The sequence below is a fragment of the Prionailurus viverrinus genome, chromosome A3, assembly GCF_022837055.1.
Source record: "Prionailurus viverrinus isolate Anna chromosome A3, UM_Priviv_1.0, whole genome shotgun sequence".
In the NCBI taxonomy this organism is placed as follows: Eukaryota; Metazoa; Chordata; class Mammalia; order Carnivora; family Felidae; genus Prionailurus; species Prionailurus viverrinus.
In genome coordinates this window covers 129379838-129400241 of record NC_062563.1, presented here as the reverse complement: position 1 = coordinate 129400241, position 20404 = coordinate 129379838, and the positions used below count along the sequence as shown (strand labels likewise).

General features: G+C 40.3%; 1 protein-coding gene across 3 annotated transcripts in view; it reads right to left on the bottom strand.

The window, feature by feature from the left end:
* NBAS (NBAS subunit of NRZ tethering complex) overlaps positions 1-19315 on the bottom strand; it is a 339328-nt gene extending 320013 nt beyond the window's left edge. For all 3 annotated transcript variants that reach the window (XM_047852270.1, XM_047852271.1, XM_047852272.1), the window contains exons 1-6: positions 19145-19315; positions 16766-16820; positions 14540-14576; positions 11517-11594; positions 11122-11169; positions 6152-6195 (exon numbers count right to left, since the gene is read on the bottom strand). In XM_047852270.1, coding sequence (XP_047708226.1) covers positions 6152-6195; positions 11122-11169; positions 11517-11594; positions 14540-14576; positions 16766-16820; positions 19145-19261 — 379 coding nt within the window. In that variant the 5' untranslated portion in view covers positions 19262-19315. The remainder of the gene's footprint in view (positions 1-6151; positions 6196-11121; positions 11170-11516; positions 11595-14539; positions 14577-16765; positions 16821-19144) is intronic.
* Positions 19316-20404: the final 1089 nt, after the last annotated feature.

Genomic DNA, 20404 nt, shown 5'->3' with positions numbered 1-20404 from the left:
ATACAGGGAAAAGAAAAAAAAAAAAAAAAAGGCAAATGTAGTCACAAGAGAAAAAACAAAACAAAACACCACCACCATAACAAATTTCAAAGGAAATCAATTGGGTGACAATATTTGTAACATATGTGACAAAGTATTAACATTCATACTATCAAGCCAATAAGAACAAGTAAGCTAAGGGTAATATAGGCAAAAGGGTATGATCTAGCAATGCACAAAAAAATAAAAATAGCCACTTAACATATGCTCTACCTAATAACTAAAAAAAATGCAAATTGAAAATGAGATACTGATTTATCCTTTGCCAGTGAACCTAACAAATACTTCTTAAATAGGTAACAGCAGAGCAAAAAAACTGCTTCCATCATACCTTTTTCATAGTTGTATATATAGGTGGAACCTTCTGGAAAGAATTACAGCAGTAGCTATTTGAGTACTACACCCAGACACAAACAGGATGTCTTTCCAGCACTGGTGAAGAGGGATGGGGGAGAAGATGGGTAAGAAAAAGAGGAAGGAAACAAGCCACTGTAAACAACGTAAATTTCTATCAAGAGGAGAACAGATGAATAAAATGCGGTTCACATTCTTACAGGGGAAGACTGTGGCTACGCCGAAAAGACTGAAATGCATCTGTACGCACTGATTAGGAAAGACATCGATACAGTCAGAGGGAGAGCAAGCTGGGAACAAAGTCCACAATAGGATCTCGACTTGTTAATGACAAAGTCAATCCATATATGTACAGGTTTACAGAAGCAGAGGTTTTATATTAAATCATTAATATAAGTCCCCGTGAGAAATGCAAATGGAAAAGAAACTTTACGTTCTCTGCCTCTGCACTGTTTGAATTTGTTACCTGTATGTACTGCTTTTGTAATAAAATAAACAGGGTAACTAGTTCCAGACTAGATCTCCTACCGTGAAAGAAAAATATGTCAAAGACCCATTTCAGATGTCAAAGACCCATTTCAGGCATTATCTACAGGCAGTGCAAGACTGTGACCCCAGGGAGAGGCTGCTTTCAGCCGATAGGCACCTTCTGGACTAGGCACCTTCTAGACACAACAAGGCGTTGTGTGAAGAGAGACCTCCAGCTGCACGTGCAAATCTCAAGGAACTGAGCAGATAAAGAATGGAGTCACAGAGCTACACGGGAGCTACAGAGCTGAAAACCACCTGAAAGGCAGCTTTCCAGAGGGAAGTGAGGGAGGCAAAGAAGGAGATTGAAAAATGTGCGGAGATGAGCCCTGGGTCTTTGGCCACACACACACACACACACACACACACACACACACACATTCCACAGGGCCACACCGCCAAGGAGAAGGGGACTGACTATCGGCAAAAGCGACTTCCAGAGGTGGGAGAGGATTTGGAAATGTTTGAGTTCCACCTCATCAGAGTGGAGAGACGTTCATGAACACTCGGAGCTTTCATAAGACATCCCAGAAAGACTCCATCATAAAGTAGGACTAACCTAACCCCAAAATAAAAGCTATTCTAAACCTATGTTAGAAGACTTAAAAAAAAAAAAAAAAAAAGCCTTAAAAAATTAAGCTGATTAACTACTTCCCAGAGCAAACCTCAATACTCTAGTAGGGATGATAACAAGGCTCGCTAACTCAGCTCCATAATGTTGAGCATACAATCTAAAGTGCAGGAAAATATACACAATCATGGGAAAACCCAGACAATATAAACACGCCCAGAAATGCTACAAACTGAGGAATGAGAGACAAGGACTTCAAACCAGCTATTATAGCATAGTTGGGAATTCAAAGAAAAACATAAACATAGGCAGTATATAGAGAATGTCAACAGAAACGTGATGGAAGCTACGAAATATCGAGATATCGAGCCAGGTTCTAGAAATACAAAAACACAAAAGACAGTGTCTGGGCCTGGGCTGTCATGGGGCCCACCAGGCCACCAGTGCACTGAGGGAACCTCAGCTCCTCACAACAGGCGAACTACTGCTTGGTACCAGAAGCTCTGGTTTACAGGATCTCAAAATCAGAAATAGGAGAAAAATCTCTTAACATAGTACAGCTCTAAAAAAAATAAAAAAAAGTTTAAAAAAAGTCTAATTCCTTGTGGTAGTATTTAGGTCACTATTCAAGACAGGAAGAGAAGACTAGTATTTATGGCCTGGCAAACAGAGCCAAAACAAGTTGCAACCCACATTTAAAACATTCTCAAATGGCATATATTTTATAAAGCAATAATTGAAAAATATCAAAGTGGAACCAAACAGTTCCTATTTTAGTTTGCAGACTCTGCAATATGTAGTTTCAAAAATGCATTAACAACAATCTGGCTCCTTTTCTCCAGGCAGACACAGGAAATCTCATTTGGCATATGAGAGTTATTCCTATAAAGAAGAGTCAGATAATAAGCAAATGATCATTACCTCAAATTATATGAAATGGAAAGAAGCCATTAATGCAGCATTAAGGTCATAAATTCATACATTTGGAAGCCAACAAAATAAAACATTAGTTCGCAAAGCATTATTATCCCATCCATGCTGCCACATTAACTGTATGCACTAAAACCTCTAACAAATATTATAATTTGTGTGAAATACAGAGGGATAAGCTTCCTATTTTCATGTTAACTTGTAGATCTTTCAGTTTACGTACTGGTTAAGAGTGGGTGTCTAATGCCACAGCTCAAAAGGACCTTGCATGTCTGAATCACTCCAACATGCTGAACATGCTTCTCAGCAGCTCACCACGGGCCCCCCAAGCCCTCACCCAACAGAAGCACAGCACTGGGAAAATCATAATTGAATCTCTATCCCTAAATTATCCTTCTGGGAACATCTTGATCCTTACGCATTATTTAAGCCAGGTCTGGTCTACTTTAATAAGCGCTGGTGAAGATTACTGAGACTAAATTCAGAAAATGCTAGTACTCCAAACTTTAGAAATGCACACACACCACTCTCCTTCTATTATTCTCAACAGGTTACTAAGCAAACAGGACCTCTTATCTACCCTTATTGTTTGTGGCATGTATACACATTTGTGTGCAGTAAGAATAAAAGCATGGTGGGGGCAGGGGACACCTGGATGGCTCAGTCAGTTAGGCTTCCGACTGACTATTCTGGCTCAGGTCACAATCCCAGGGTTGTGAGATCAAGCCCCATGTCAGGCATAGAGCCCGCATAAGAATCTCTCTCCCTGTTCCTCTGCTCCCCACCCCCCACTCACTCAGTCTCACTTTCTCTTTCTCTCTCCCTCCTTCCCTCTCTCTACATACAAATTATAAATCTATATATATATACAGTCATGAACTTCTAAAACTAACTCACAGGAAATAGACAAATATACTTGGTTCACACACAAACTTACAAACATTATTGTAATAGTTCTCAAGTGTCATTACCCATTTGATAGGGTCAAAAACCATGTGCCTACTATGGTGTTAGACACCATGCTAGGCACCAGGAACAAAAAAAAAAGCTGAATAAGATGGGAGCCCTGCCTTCAAAGAATTTACAGTCTAACCGGGAAACAGACAAGCATAGCAACAACTAAGGGGAAAAAAGCAGATTAGCCTATGTATGGTGATACATGTTCAAACAAGTCCAAGGAAAACATTAAGAAAGATGCACAAATGAGGAGGAAGCAGGCAGGGAGGGAGGTTTCCCAAAAGAGCTGATGCCTGAACTGAAATATGCAAGACTCGTTAATTAAATATAAAAGTGAGAGTTTCTAGGCAAAAGGAACTATCTGTACCAAGGCGTGAAAAGCACGGGGCGGGGGGGGGGGGGGGGGGGGCCTGGAAAAGCACAAGAGGCTCTGTGCTAGAACACGGGATGTATGGCAGGGAGATCTTAAGGGACACACAGACTGAAAGTCAGAAAAAAATGAGCTGTACTCTACAGTCAGTGGGGAACAAACGAAAGATTTTAGGCAGAGTAACAGTACTGGTAGCAGTAGCAAAAGCGATCACTTAAGGTCTCCTAAGTACTTAGCATACATCAGACATTATGCAAAGAGCTTTACATATATTAGCTCATATTGTTTCCACAACCCAATCTATAGTATTATGCCCATATTACAGATAATTGAAGCACAGAGAGGTACGGTAACATCCAAGGTCACATTTCTAGAAAGCAGGGGAGCCAGATTTGAAGGGTAACCTGATAGAATTCTCATTTAAGAGCAATGAATCTGGTGTGAAGTGTGGATCTGTTGAGAGGCAAACAGAAGAAAACCTTGTCAGGAGACTTACTAAAAAAAAAAAAAAAAAAAAAGACAGTGAAAATGTTAAAAACCAGTGCTAGGGCTGTGATGGCAGAAGTGCAGAAATGGAGGCAAGAGATATTTTAACAGGTTCCCAGAGCTTGGTGACATTAAGCTAAGGCAATGCTTCCCCACTGTGTCGCTCACTACAACTGCAGTGAATTATGTGTCTCTTCCCCTGATGGACTGACTACAAACCCTTAAATCCAGGTCGTCTAAGGCTTACTCCTCACTTCACATGTAGCACCCAGGAAGAGTGTCTGGCACACAGTAGCAGCTTAATAAATACTTGTCAAAGAAGACAGAGAAGGAAAAAGGAGGAGAAAAAGAAAAGAAGGAAAAAGGATTACTGACTTGGTACAGCTAATGGTATCATTGACAATCCAGGGAACAGAGACAAAGAACAGATTATAAGAAGGAGAAATAAGTTTATATAAACAAATAGGCAATGTTACATTTGCTTTTAAGTTATAATATATACTATTTGTAAAGACAACTCCATAAGAACTCTATTACTACCTTACCTACTAGCATACGTGGAATTTTAAAATTATTAGAGCAGTTCTGACATACTAACAGAATATCGCCATTCATATGAAAACTGAAAACATTTTCCAAACATATGATCTTTAATTTTCAGAACCAATGTGCATGGCCAAAAATGGCAAAAATGAGAAGGAAACTCGCCCTGAGCCACTTACTGAGGGTGCATCTGACAAGGAGCTTAAGCATTTCCTTGTGGACGTTGGGGAAAATCCTCGATATAACCAGTATTTTGTAGATTTCAAAACTATTCATGTCTTCCTTCTCCTAGCTTTCTTTCGTTGTCGAGGATTTATTTTACCCTAATGTTACTTTAAGATAAAATATGTACACCATGTTCTTCCAACTAAATGAGAAAATGTAAGTGAAACCCTAAATACAGTGGCTGGCACAGAGTAAGGACACCATACATATTTGTTGTCACCATCGCAACAACCACGATTACCATCGTTCTCATTCCTACAACTACTACACTAACTAACCCAAGGTCAGACAGATGGAACTGCAGGTCAAGTAAGACACACATGGTGGTTGCATTTATCTCCTAATTTAGCGTCCTCCTAATTCTTCTCTTCCTGTAAGGTTCCCTCTGCCTTTTCCTCCTGCTCCTGCAGAAAGAAACACGCCCCATGGCTACTCTTCTACTCATCCTTCAGGCTGATTTCCAAAGTCACTTTTTCTTAACAATCTTGTCACATAGCCCCGGTTAAACTCTCACTCTGCTCTGTATTTTTCCTTCATCAGATTTGTCACAGTTTGTACTTCTATTTTGAGTGTCTATATACCTCATGAGGTAGGGGACAGTAACTTTTTGTTCACAGTCATATCCCTAGTACCCCGCAAAATGGTTCATATACGTAAAGGATAGTAATTGGTGTTGAATGCATCACCAGAAGAATGAGTAAATTCCAACACTTGACTTACACATTTTTTTGTATTGAATTCAAAATAAAAGACTAGAGGTGCCTGGCTGGTTCAGTCAGTACAGCATGTGACTCATGGATCTTGAGGTCATGATTTCAAGACCCACACTGAATGTAGAGATTAAAATTTTTAAAAAGTCAAAAAAAAAAAAAAAAAAAAGATTAGAGACACAAATACTTTATCCCAAAACTGGCACAGACTTTTATTTTAAAAACAGCTTCAATTTCGTATCTCTTCAAAATGGTCCAAAATGGACTAAGCAAAACATTTTAAGACAGTAAGAGAAATCAGTTAAGATGTTTTAAAAGTATTTAATAAAGTCACAACAATCTTTGTTAATATTTAACATCTATTCTGACTTTTAAGAAATACTATTAACTGTTGCAACTTTGAAACTTCCATTTTGTAAATATTTTGGAAACTCTTACCTTGACATTTCCCAATGATGGATGTAAAATCATCTTTTGCGGACCTGCAAAATATGTGTAAAATTAAGCCAATAGTTTCACCATCACAACATATTTTGTCGTACTATGAAACCCCACAAAAATGATACGAGAGACAACTTGTCTGCACAACACTAAACCAGTCCTTCTCTCAGACATGGATTTGTGCTCAAACAAGACCCTTTCGTTAGTGACATTTTCTCCCAACCTTATCTCACCAGAAATGGAGCTATACCTAGAATACAGCAATACAAGAATGAGATTAAGCATGGTCTTTTAATACAATAGAGACATTGGCCCCCTCCCCAAAGATTCTGATTCAGCAAATATGGAATGGGATCCAAGAAACAATGTTTTTTTAAAGCTCCACAGATTGATTTTGGTCACGAACCACGGTCTGTATCATATTACAAACTTTAAATCACTTAAGAAAAAAGATCAGGGCACCTGGCTGGCTCAGTCGGGTAAGCATCTGATTTCTGATTTCGGCTCAGGTCATGATTTCATGGTCGTGAGTTCGAGCTCCACATCAGGCTCTGTGCTGGCAGTGCAGCTTCGGATCCTCTGTCTCCCTCTCTCTCTGCCCCTCCCCCACTCTCTCAAAAATAAACATTTTAAGAGAAAAAAAAGGTCTTGCTTTTAATAAATCAAATAGCTTTAATAAGTGACCATATTTGTTACTAGTGACCTATTTAAAATCTGTGATCTTGAAATATATGCCTAAGTAGTTTAATTATTATATGTTCAAAAATGAAAAGTTGGTAAACCATCTAGAAAATAATTCAGTAACAATTATCTAAAACCTTAACGTCTACGGTCATTTGATCCATTGCCTCAATTTCTATAATGAAGTTATCTCTAGGAAATAATTACAGATACACACAGATCTCAAGGAAATTCATGGAGCCTAATTTATGAAAGAGAAAAATATACCCAGTGTAAGATTAGATTTTGCCAACTGCACTCAATGAAATATTATGCAATTACTATATGTGACATGGAAAGATGTTCATAATTTTCAAAACTTATCGAGAGAAGACATATCAAATAGAATGCAGAGTATTGTTAGACTAAGTATTACCCACACATACACACACACACACACAGAAAAATTCCAAAGAACATACAACATTTGGCTGAACTGTAATTTGTAGTTCTTCTTTCTTGAATACTTAACTACTTTCTAATATTGGTAAAGTGACTAAGCATTACTTTTAAAACAAATTTTAAACACTAATATTTTTAGCTATTTATTAAGATACTGTATTATGACAAAAGCCAATTATAAATATGTTAATAAACTTCCTCAAGAAATTGACTATTCAGCCTCCACACGGAAGAGAGAAGAACATGGTCTTTGAAGTGAAGCTGACCTGATTTCAGCTCTATCTGGGTAACCTGGACAAAATATTTAATAGGAGTTTCATCTTCCTCTCAATAAAATGGGATGGGTAATATCACCTTCATTGCTTAGGGAAGGATTAAAGAAGACATAATGCATAAATTAGCACAAACTAGACCTAAGTCAGTGTTCATTTCTTTCATCCTTAATACAGATCATCACAAATAATAATTGCTCTTTCGCTGAGAAAGGTGAAGGAGAGAGACATAAATTTGGTTTTGTCAAAACTTCGCAAATGTATTCACTTAAGCAAATTTGGGGGCGGGTGCCTTTTTTAGAAGAGTCCCTTACTTTAATGCTTTTTACTGGGTTCTGTGATGGTTCCTAATTCCCATATTTGTAACAGCCCATAATCATAAGAAATTGTTACTTCACTATTTAGGAAAAAAGGAAACACACGTTAGCCACATAATACCTACTTACTGCCAAATTACAGATTAAAGTAGCAATTCACAACACGTCACTTTCCATCCACGTGAGCCCCGCACACAAGCAGGTTAGGTGTGCCAGATAAGAGCAAGTGACTGGGGCCACCTGCCGCTCACCACACACACACACACACACACACACACACACACACACACACAGCGGCCCTAGTCCGATCTTACAAAAGGCAGGGCTCTCTCTACACTAAAACTAACATGTGTTTCAGCTTTCCATCTTTTTCCCTGCCATTTGCTATTTATGACTGCTTCCAAGTAACGAATAAGGACCCGAGACACTAGAGTTATCACTCATAGTCTAATACCATCAACGGCATTTCCCGAACTCCAGCGGCCTACTCCTATCACGACTGCGCCAACCTTGCATCGGACGTGTTCCTCACACTGGAGTACAAAATACACGTGGAAGAGCAAGAACAAAGGTCTTAAGTATTCAGGTTCGGCCACCGTTCACAGGGTTTACTTTGAGGATCTACCCCACCCCTTTTTCTTTAATGATGACTCCACATCTTCGCTCAGACTCTCCTTTCAGGTCCCTACAAACTGTGTGTGTCTGTTAATTCAGCAGAAGGAACGGACTGCCAAGGCTGAGCAGTCAGCGGACTATACCCGGTGAGGCACTCCCCGCGTCTGCTGCCTCTGTCCCACTCGCAAACACCTTACTCATTCAGCAAACATCAACTAAGCACCGATTATGTTCAAGGAAATATCCAGTGCTCGGGAAAACAGACAGGGCCTGCTTCCAAGGCACACAGTGTAGCTGGACTCACAGACACCAGAGCCCATTCACACTGAATTTTGAGGAAAGGACAACCCTGGGGTTGTGCAAAGCAGCGGCGCTAACTAGACCAGGGGAAACCCACATGTAAAAATACAAGCATACATGGCTAAACAACGTGACCAAAAGGTAGTATGCATTCCTGGATAAGAGCAGGAAGACCGAAGCTGGGACAGCAGACTTCAAATCCTCAAGAAAGAAATTTAACCATTTGTGTCAGCTTCCTCATTTCTAAAATGGAGAAAAATAGCAAAGGCTACCTCACGGGGCTTCTGCAAGGATGAAATGAATTAACACCTGTGAAGAACTTACAAGGGTGCCCAACGTCATTGGTGTTATCTTATCACAAAGTACAGTACTATGTTGATTATTTCAGGAGCATAAAGGGGAGGATCCATAGGGAGTATGTTCCTGAAAGGCTTCCTGCTGGAATTCGTGCTCTACCACGTAAGAGACCTCAGATACACTAATGTGACCAAAAGCTTTTGCAAATTACAGACCAGATGACCAAGATTTCGATGAGCATCACTTCGGCTGCCTGGAAATCCTCCCTCAGCCCCTCATCTCGATCACCACTTACGTGAATGAATTCCTAGAGCTGGATGTATGTACAAGTTTTATAAATATTTTACACTCTACCAATCCAGTAGCAAATCCTTTTATAAAAACAAATAATTTTTTTATTCCTTTCATCAAAAATGTTATCAACAAGTTCTAGAGACCCCCGGTCAAACTCCTCTTCACTGGCCCAAATATCAATCCCATCCCCACACGCACATTCTGACCCTAACACCTAAAATCATTCCACGGATGTTCTCATTTCACGGGAGAAAGATGGAGGTTTTGACAACTAACCGCTGTTTTTGTACAGTCACACCACAAGTACACATCTCAGACAGATTTCACGTCACTACAGCACACGGAGAGCAAGTGCAAACCCATTTCTACCAGCAGTGCCAAGTTCAAAACTGTGCCAGCTTGACACTCACTGATGCTGTGAAAAGAACAAGGGTCTGTTTTTTAAAGCCATGCCAAATTAAACAATGCAGTTTTTTTTTAATGTTTCTTTGGGGGGGGGGAGGGGGGAGGGAGGGAGGTGGGGAGAGGGGGAGGGGAAGGGAGAGGGAGGAGGAGAGAGAGGGGGAGAGTGCACGCACATGTGCAAGCAGGGGAGGGGCAGAGAGACAGACAGACAGACGGACAGAATCTGAAGTGGGCTGCAGGCCCTGAACTGTTAGCACAGAGTCCCACGTGGGGCTTGAACCCACAAACCATGAGATCATGACCTGAGCCGAGGTCTGGTGCTTAACCGACTGAGCCACCCAGGCGCCCCAAACAATGTAGTTTTGAAAGCCTGTCATTAGTGCCAGTCCTCTCCATCCTGAGGATTTCAAGAGGGATCACAAAACGAAGCCTCCCCATCTGAAGTCAATGCCCCAATGGGGGCAAGCCCTCTGTCCACTCCCCAAAAAGGTGAGGGGTCCAGTTCTGTTTGAATAACTGGAAAAAGAAAGAAACTGCACAAAAAGCTAGCACCGGGGTAGGAACAACTGAATGCACGTTATACTATGTTTAATCAAAAATAATGAAGTATTGGTAAAAAGTTTTGACCGATATCCTAAAATTCTGATCTCCTTACTTATTTTTTGAAAACCAAGAGTCAGGCCTTGCCTGCAGAAAGAAGTAGCCTCGAATTTTAGAAGTGCAACACATTTAGTCTGCTAGTGCTAATTTCCAAAAAAAAAAAAAAAAAAAAAAATTAATTTTCCTGAGTTACTTTCTATTGTTGCTACTTCTTTCACAACTGATATATTACTTAAAAATAAAGTACGTGAAAAGCTCAGCTTAAAGAAGACTTTCAGATGTGTATATAATACCGACGAATGTCTCCAAGGACAGAGACTATCACTGGTCTCAAGTAATACGTACTCTTCGTCTTGCAGACTCAAATTCCACGTACAGCTTTAGGCCAACAGAGCAAGGCGGCCCCTACTTTTTCAATACCTTCTTGAGCATGTGTTTTAGTGGACTTAGCAGTGACCAGTCAACCAAGAGTGACTCCCAGAGTTCTGAAGATGTGCCTGGTCTACTGAAAAAGTAAAACTGCCCAAGGGAGAAGAGAGGGATCTGGGGAAGTAGACCATGTGACTCTAACAAAGCATCCTTTGTCCTGTAATTGGCAGAAGTTGCCGTTTGACACCAACCCACAAAATTATGGGAGTTAAGAGCAAAAGCCCTTTAAATAAGCCCTTCAAAAAACTTAGTTCCCATAAATGAAGGAAAATTTTCTCAAGGGAAAATTCTGAATAGGAGTAATATTAACAATTACCTGATCTCCACACACTGATCTTGAACGGCAGCCAAAATTTTTCCATTGCTTTCATAGAGAGGGGAAAAAAAAAAATTACGTGAATATTTGTAGCCGTCTTCAAAGATGAAATTATTCTAAGAAGTTAAAAATTATTTTTTATCTTTTTCACACCTTCAATTATCCAACTTTTGACCTCAAAATTAAACGAGCATAAAAGGTACCAAAGTGTGCACAAAGTGATTCAATACAGTGGAATTCATTGAAGAGACACAAATAATATGTAACAAATATGTAAAAGGAATTTATATACAATAAAAAACAAACAAGAATGCAAGACAAAAGGACCCCAATATCCATAACGAAACTGAAGTGCTAACCCCACTAAAGAAAACTATCAATTTTTAATACCTTACCTTGCAAGTACCAAATGCCAATGTATCTGTTTATTAACCAAGCGAACCAGTCCATCAGGGAGCAAAAAAGGCACAGGGCTGAAACAACACATTAACCAACTTAAAATCTAATCAGAAAAAATACATATAAGTAGATAAATGTTATAAAAAGCATATACATCTATAGAACAAGAGAGGATTTTTTTTTTCCATTAAAATATAAAATTCGAGGGGCGCCTGGGTGGCGCAGTCGGTTAAGTGTCCGACTTCAGCCAGGTCACGATCTCGCGGTCCGGGAGTTCGAGCCCCGCGTCGGGCTCTGGGCTGATGGCTCAGAGCCTGGAGCCTGTTTCTGATTCTGTGTCTCCCTCTCTCTCTGCCCCTCCCCCGTTCATGCTCTGTCTCTCTCTGTCCCAAAAATAAATAAACATTGAAAAATATATATATATATATATATATATATAAAATTCGAATATGGGCAAACCTAAAACCCAAAGTTACTAATTGCTTATCTGAAACTTCTGACCAGGTACATAACTCTTTTTCCAGAAAAACATGGTGGTATATTCAAAAGTATAAATGTTACAAGCTTTCTAAGGAAAGGTTATGGAGGATGCCAGTAACATAGCAGAGGTGAGCTTGTAAGAAACCCTTCCTTCTATGCTTGCCTAGAAATTCTGACTCAACGGTAACAAATTTCTTAAGAAAGAAAGAGAAATCTCCAAGCACTAGAAATGAAAAGGGAACTTAAAGTTAGAATTGGCTACAGGTATGAAATTAGGAGGGAACACCTGGGACAGAAAATGAGCCAAGGGGCACAGGGAGAACAGGAGTTGGAAGGGAGACTCCTGCGAAGGCCAGCACCCATCAGAGACTGCACGTCACTCGGTGACGGAAGAGCCGGAGCCTACCCAGGGCCCCGGGGGAGGGGGGGAGGGTGTTCTAGAAGCTCATCTGAGTCTAGAATTTGGTCTGTGGGGTCATGGGAATGAACTCCCCTGTGAAAAAACAAAACCCCAAGCCTTTACTACATGCAAGATCAGACCGCGATGTCAAATTCACTCAAGTGGTGCAAGAGTAGCTAAGCGGAAGCTCATACTAACATCATTCACAAAAGACAGGAGGGAAGGATCCACCGCGGGTGCGTGAGCAGATACGACAAAGCAAGAGTGACACAGGAGGAAGTCAAGACAATAGGTGGAAAAGAATAAAGAAAACAAGCTAGTGAAAGAAAAAAAAAAAAGAACAAAAATTGTGTAAAATAGAAAACAAAAAAAGTAGGCTAAAAAGATCTGTAATTAAAATATGTCGGTGGGCGCCTGGGTGGCTCAGTCTTTAAACATCTGACTTCTGCTCAGGTCATGATCTCATGGTTCGTGAGTTCAAATCCCACATGGGATGAGCTCAAGCCGCTTTTCTCTCTCACTCTCCTCATTCTCTCTCTCTCTGCCCCTCACTCACTTGCGCCTTCTCTCAAAAAAAATTTTTAAAAAACAAAATAAAATGACAATACTTGTTTTAGATAAATAAATAAAATAGGTCAGTAATGGGGCTCCTGGTGGCTTAGAACCCACTTGGGATCCTCTCTCTACCTGTCTCTCTGTCCCTCCCCCACTCGCACACACTCTCGCTCTCTCTCAAAATAAATAAACTTTAAAACCAGTTAAAAATATATATATACATGTATATCAGTACCATATGTTCAGTGTACTTGCATTCATTTCTAAAACACAAAATATTTAATACCATGGTAGTTACAGAAATACCATAACAAAGATAGGAAACACGCATGTGAGTGATAGCATCAACAGATGGAAGAGAAGAATACCCATCCTCTCCAAGGGAAGTGAGGGGTGGGGGCACCTCAAGTTGTAACATTTTGCACAAAGAGAGAGAAGGCTATCTGGAGCAAACAACTGCCTAAATCACATGGAGGCATATGTGCCTACACAAGTAGATAATATAATAAACCTGTTATAACTTACAGTATCTATAATTCTGTTTGTAATATTTCATACTTAAAAGAGAAAAAAACACTTTAAAAGAAAAAGCCACTTGAAACAAATATTGGCCCCAAAACCTTTAGTTTTAATTACCATAAACTGAAAGAGCAAAAACTGAACTTTTTTCAGTTAACTTCACAGTTACTTATGAAAGTAACAAAACATATCCTCCGGAAGATCAGACAATCACTTCAAGGTGCACTGGCCTATACTGGATATTTTCTGCCCACACTTCCCAAAGATGTTCAGGACTAGCAAGCTAGATCACCCAGTGAGCTCAGGAAAAAATAGCCTACTTCTAAACTCCTCTCCCATCCTTGCCCCTCCCTCCACTCTCATCTCTTTACCCTATCATACTCCACAGCCCCTAAAAAACAAGATTAAATTTACACACACACACACAAAGCATAAAAACATCAGAACTCATCCTAGAGAAGAGCTAAAGGTCTCTATTATCTCTGGAGCGTTTAAGATTAAATGTCCTTAAGGAAAAAAAAAATCTGTGTTAAATAAATCTATAAAACAATCCCTATATACCTATCTAAGAGCAGAACTGTATCATTTGTCAGAATGATCATTTGTTTCTTTTAAGGCTGAAAATTTGCACCATTCCTAAAACATCCTTAACACTAAAAAGAACTAAAAAGTCCCCAAGAACAGAAACATAAAGGACCCCCTGCCCCCCCATGCACAGCAACTGAATACTGATCACAAGAGTTGTTGATCAAGTAAAAAACAAAATTGTTCTTAAAAAGATCCCCAAGCTACAGACACATCATGTGGGCATTCAAGATAAGGCTGAGAATACTCAGAGAAAGCAGAAGTCATCCTGAGATAGTCTTAATAAGGACTAAGGAACAAAAATTACCCTAAGTTAACTGAGCTACCTTGTCACTTTATCAAATGTTTGAGAAGGTCTATTTTATTCACCGGAATGTCAGCATCTGTATCACAATTTGGGATTCAATTCTGAAAACTCAAATCATAAATAAGATAATATTTGTATTTGACATTCATACTATTCTCTGAAGCGACACTCACCTGTACCAGATGTATTGGCGTAAAAATAATAAACGATCTGTAATAAAAATAGCAAAACCAAAATATGAATCAGCTATTCTTTAGAAATCACTTTCAAAATAGCTTCATCAACAATAAACCTAAAATATACTGCTGAGTCATTACAAAATATGTAGAACAAAATTCTTAAAATAAGGGAATATAATCTAATATGCACTGTAACTTTTATAAGATCATGTACTTTTTTATATTAAGGCCCAAATTTTTGTTACTCAAAACTCTGAAGGATTTTCTAACAGTATAAAAAAGTAAAGGTGGTTTGAGATGTAAATTTCACCGAACAGGCTTTAATAAAACCATACAGTAGAAGTCACAGTAACCACCCTTTAAAACCAAAATATTTGTACAAAAATTAAGATACTATTATATTTTGTAGCAAAGATTTTAAAAAATAATACCTAAAATGCAGAAGTCAAGCAGACACAAATCTCTAACACACTGAAAATAAAGGGACACCTCACTTAAGTCGAGTCAGGAGGCCAGAAGGGAGAGCAGTACCACTTGACATTAACTACAAGAAGAAGCATCAGACCTCAACAGAAGAGTCATCAACAAGAAAATATCCTGTTACAGGCCCCAACAAGGAAGAGATGTACTGTCACATCGCCAATAAGAAATCGACTACCTCTGCAATTCGGGCAATGAGAAACCATCACCACCCAGAACTCTTTTCTCCAATGGCTTTTTAGTTCAAAACAACTCCTCACAACTACTTCCTCCTCCAGAAAATAACGTTCCCCTCCTCTGTTGAACTTGGCTGTAGTTTTGCTGTAACTTGCATGTCCTGAATTGCAATTCTGTTATTCCTGAATAAACCCATTTTTACTGGTAAAATAACCGACAGTTTTATTTTTAACGTTAACTATCCTATTGACAAATAATGTTTTATATGATCCTATCAAAATATGTATGTGTGGCAGCACCTGAGTCGCTCAGTCAGTTGAGCATCTGACTCTGGATTTCAGCTCAGGTCATGATCTCACAGTTTGTGAGATCGAGCCCCACATCAGGCTCTGTGCAGACACTGTGGAAATCTGCTTGGGCTTCTCTCTCTCTCTCTCTCTCTCTCTCTCTCTCTCTCTCTGTCTCTCCACTGCTTACACACACCCCCTTTCTCAAAATAAATAACCATTAAAAAAATTGAAAAAAAAATAAAACGTGTATGTGTGTGTGAACATATAGATGTGTATCAATGAAAAAAGATCTGAAGGGCAACAGGTTTCCTCTGGGTGGTAAAATGAGAAATTGTTCATTCAAGTTTGTGGTTTTCGATATTCTCTAAATTTCTCTAAATGAATTTTATCACCTGGGTACATTTTCTAAATTTTCAAAATTTCAAAACATTAGTCACAATGAAAACTGAATATGCTAGCACTTGTATCAGAAAATAATCTTTATCAGGAGATAAAACAGTTAATTTCAAGTACTTGACTCCTTTGAAACTGAATCTTCTCTGTGTAAGTAGCTCAAATTCACCAGCGTTATGAGGATGAGCTTTGGAGGCAGAAAGACATGCAGTCAAATTCCAAATGAATAATCCTGGGCAAATTTCCTCATCTAAAAACACGAAGTCATAACAGTACCTACCTTGCTTGTCTGGTAAAGGACTGTATCAATAAATGTACATAAAGTCCCCATAGCACCAGCTTAGCAACAAGTGCTGAAGACTTGCTCTGATACCGTGAGCTCGTATGTATATGTAAACTCTGTCAGCAGTTACATGAATGCTCTGGTTGATAAAATATTTAATCTGAAGAACTCTGGCCAGATGTAGCAGAAATATCGTGTAAACCAATTAAAACAGCTGGTCATTGCCTTTTCACTTTCAATGTCTAGACTCTCTGGGACCCACACTGGATTTGATTTTCTTCATTTCTTCTAGAATACATTCATAATGGTTAAAGTTAAGCCATATTTTAGCTCTCGACTGCATTAAAAATGTGTGTATGCACACATATATCGGCATATACACCTATATACCCATATATCATACATAATATGCATACATATAAAAAATTAAATTCAGGTAACATGTATGCTATTCACTTTTATCAGGCTTTCCGTTATAAGTCTAAAGAACATTTTTAAAACTCCTAAAGTTTCAAAAACAATAAAGTTACAAATGAAATGGGAAAAAAATTATCTGCTCTTATCATTATATAGAGAAAAATAAATAAGCTACATTACCTCTAATTGCTTTGGTGATGATAAAGGATGCACCATGTTTTCGGTTGCCTCTAGACTGCAATTGGAAAGAAAAATGTATTACATTTGAGAATTTTCTTGTGATACTTACACAACATGTAAAATTATATTCTTTTGCTAATGCTCAGTACAGGGCACAGCTACCAGTATTTAAAAACTACTATTCAGAGACAAAAGAAGGAAAAACAGGACTGAAAACAGTGGGAGCAAAACTGAGCACAGTGGAGTTATAGGCATTTGTCAGCACAAACTTTGCTAGGGAATACAAAGATTCAAGATGGAAAGTCAAATACCAAACATCACGTAATTAATTTTTCTTTAACATTTATACATTTTTGAAAGACAGAGACAGAGCATGAGTGGGGGAAGGGCAGAGAGCGAGGGAAACACAGAATCTCAAGCAGGCGCCAGGCTCCAGGCTCTGACTCGTCAGCACAGAGCCCGATGAAGGGCTCAAACCCAGACTGCAAGATCAAGACCTGAGCTGAAGTCGGACCTTTAACCAACTGAGCCACCCAAGTGCCCCTCAAACACCAAACAGCAAAACACCAGCCCAAGACCATACTAGTTGCCAGTCCAGCACAGGCTATTTGGGTGGGTTACAGTGGCCTAAAATAAGTTTTGCTTGGAAAAGTGGCCATACGGATTAATAAACTCGTATCTTGGGAGGCAAGCTTATTATTTGTTGTAGGCCCACAGAGGAAATCCCACTAACACACTGATATACAATTGCTGTATTAAATAGTTCCTTAGGTATAGACTAAACCGAGTAGGGTAAACAATCGCAGAAGCAACAAATAATGAATAAAACGCACTCATGTACTGTTAAGGAAGGAGCAGTAGGGGCAGACAGATAGGTCTTAAAAGCACTGAAAAATGATTCCATTCCACAAACATGAACTGATTATCCGCTTTGCAGTTAAGACACAATTTGGTCCCGGGGAGGGTTATAAAGATGAATACGATGCAATTGCCCTTCCAAGAGCTTGAAGTTAGACAGCTGAAATCAATAGAACCAAAAAAAAAAAAACCAAAAAACAAAAAGTGCTCCGAGGTTTCAATGTAAGCTGATACTCTGCTTCTTTTTTTTAATCAATTTAAAATGTTAAGCATTCTGAAACATTCCTGTAATTAACCAGTGGGTGCTACGCAGTGAAAACCAGTATTTGTTCAACCAATAGCAGCAGCAACAACATCCTAGCTGCAGGACCTACAATATTCACTTTGTTCAAGACAAACATAAACTAAGTAAATACTGTACTCAAAAAATAGTAGTATGTATGCAGATCTCTGCCAGCCTAAAAAATACATTATTCAAGACAAGCAGAAACTGCAAGGGGGAAGGAGGTTAAAGAAAAACTACAAACTTTATAGGAAAATGAGTAGTTTCTCCAGTAAAGAAACACCCAGGAAAGATGTGAAAAAAGAATCCATATGGTGGGACTGCCTGATTTTAATAAAAGTCCTTTTGGCCCTTGCTGCATCCTCTGAGTCGAAAACAATGACTGGCACAAGTTAGGCACTCAAAAAATGTGTTGAATAAATGTGGGTTCCTGGCCCCTACTATTCACCTTGCGCTGAGAGGCCCCTCTCTACGGAATGACTGCAGACCCTAAGGTCCAGTGCAGGTTACCAACCTCTAGAACCCCTTCTTTAGCAGGAAACCTAACTGCGGATCAGCACCTCCTCACTTTTCCCTCTGGCAGCATTCTGTTCACACCACCAGCACAGCGCAATTACGCTAAGTGATAAAAAATGTTTACTGGACTAGCCCCAGTCTAGACTGCAGGCACCACAAGTTATTCACCTTCCTATGCCCAGCGCCCAACACGGTATTTGGGACACGGACGGACATACAAGCACACTAAATGCTTCTTTACTGAAGTACACAAGAATGGGCGCAATTCAGCCCCAAGGAGGAGTAAAGGTTTCAGTGGCGGCCCTCCAGCTGCTGAGATGACTGTAGGGTCCTGGAAAGTTCTCCCGCTGCAGATGAGGCTCAGCCCTGGTCAGCTCCTGCCTCGCCTTCCTGAAAGGACCACCCAGAGTCCAGACAGCAGAAGGGCCCTGGAGTCCCAACGCTGTGCCTCCCCTCCAAATACAATGAAACTGAGACCCAGAGCCCGAGGTTCTATCCCGACAACAGAATTGGGAGCCCAGGAGGGATCTCAGGTACCCCTGCTTTAGCGGAACCAGACCCCAGATAGCCCGCGGTGCCGTTGCCAAGGCGACGGTACAAGCGGCGGAACCTTGCTCCCCCTCCCACCCAGCTCCACTCCCCTACGTGGCTCTAGTTTACGTGGCTCTGCCCGGACAGCGTCCGCGCCATGCTGGCCGCAGCTCTGGAGGCGCCTGGTTCACCTGCACTTCTGTCTCCGAGGGCCACTCGGTGTTGACCAACAAGTCATAGAGAATCGTCTCCTCCTCAGCCTCCGCGGTGCCTGGATTCACCGCCGGCGCTGACTCGGAGGCCGCCATGTTCGCGGGGCAACTGAGCCACCGGGACAGGGCCACTACGGCATCCCGCCAAGGACAAGCTTCCTGCACCGCGGCTGCTTAAGACTCCCTGGGAGGGGTGGAGTTAGCTGGGCGTGAAGCTGGGCGTGGAAAGGAAGTGCTAGATTAACCCTTTAATGAATAGGAAGGACGGTGACTTTGGCTTGTCTGGAGTACGATTTAGGTCCTGGTCCCGGTGCACTGCCTGTTTATTAATCTGCGTCAGATGCGCCAAGTCTGAGCCCCTGGTATCCAGCCAGCTTCTATAAAACAAAAATGGTGAAAGTATCTCCCTAAGATGCTAACATTCATTCGTGTATTTGTTGGCAAATGCATAGAAAGAGTGCAAACTGTTTTTTTTTTTTTAATAAACACCAAAAATGATGCAACTCGGTAGATACTAAACCAATGATTGCTGTCAGACGAATAATGCTATAGGAGCTCAGAAAAGGCAACAAAGTTCAGAGAGTCTGGAGCGGCTTCCTGGAGGAAGTGGAGCTTGTCCTGGGTCTTTAATATTAGGCAGAATTAAGGTTTGGGGAGAGCGTCTCAAGCAAGTTGAAATGGGATGGGCAAAGACAGGCAGAAAAATATACAGTTGAAAGAGCACAGGCAGCTGAATAGAGCCCAAGTGAGAAAAGGGCATGGAGGCAAGAAACTGGCAATAATACATTGAGAACCTACTTGGAGGGAGCTAAAATGCCAGCCTCATTTGTTCATTTATTCATTTAACAAGTGCCTCTATGTGGAAAGCCCTGTACTTGAAAGCAGAGCTTATTGTAAACCTAATGAATGTACAGTGTGCAAGGAATTAGCCTGTCTCACATTCAAAAGAAACACAAATACTGAACATTTCCTGCAGGAATTAAATTGCACAATATCCATCAAGATGCGTTAGGCAATAATGCAATTAAAAGCCTCAGATGGGAAGCCTAGGTCTCCCATTTATTTCCAAGTTAAATGACCTTAAAGCCTGCCCTATTTCACCTACCAGCTCCCCTTGCCTCTCATCTCCTCTCCTGCTCCTCCCCCCTCCTCCCACCACCTTCAGCCACAGGGGCCTTTCTCCTTCTGAACACACCAGGCACATTTCCCCTGCAGGGACTTTACATGGGCTGTCCCCTC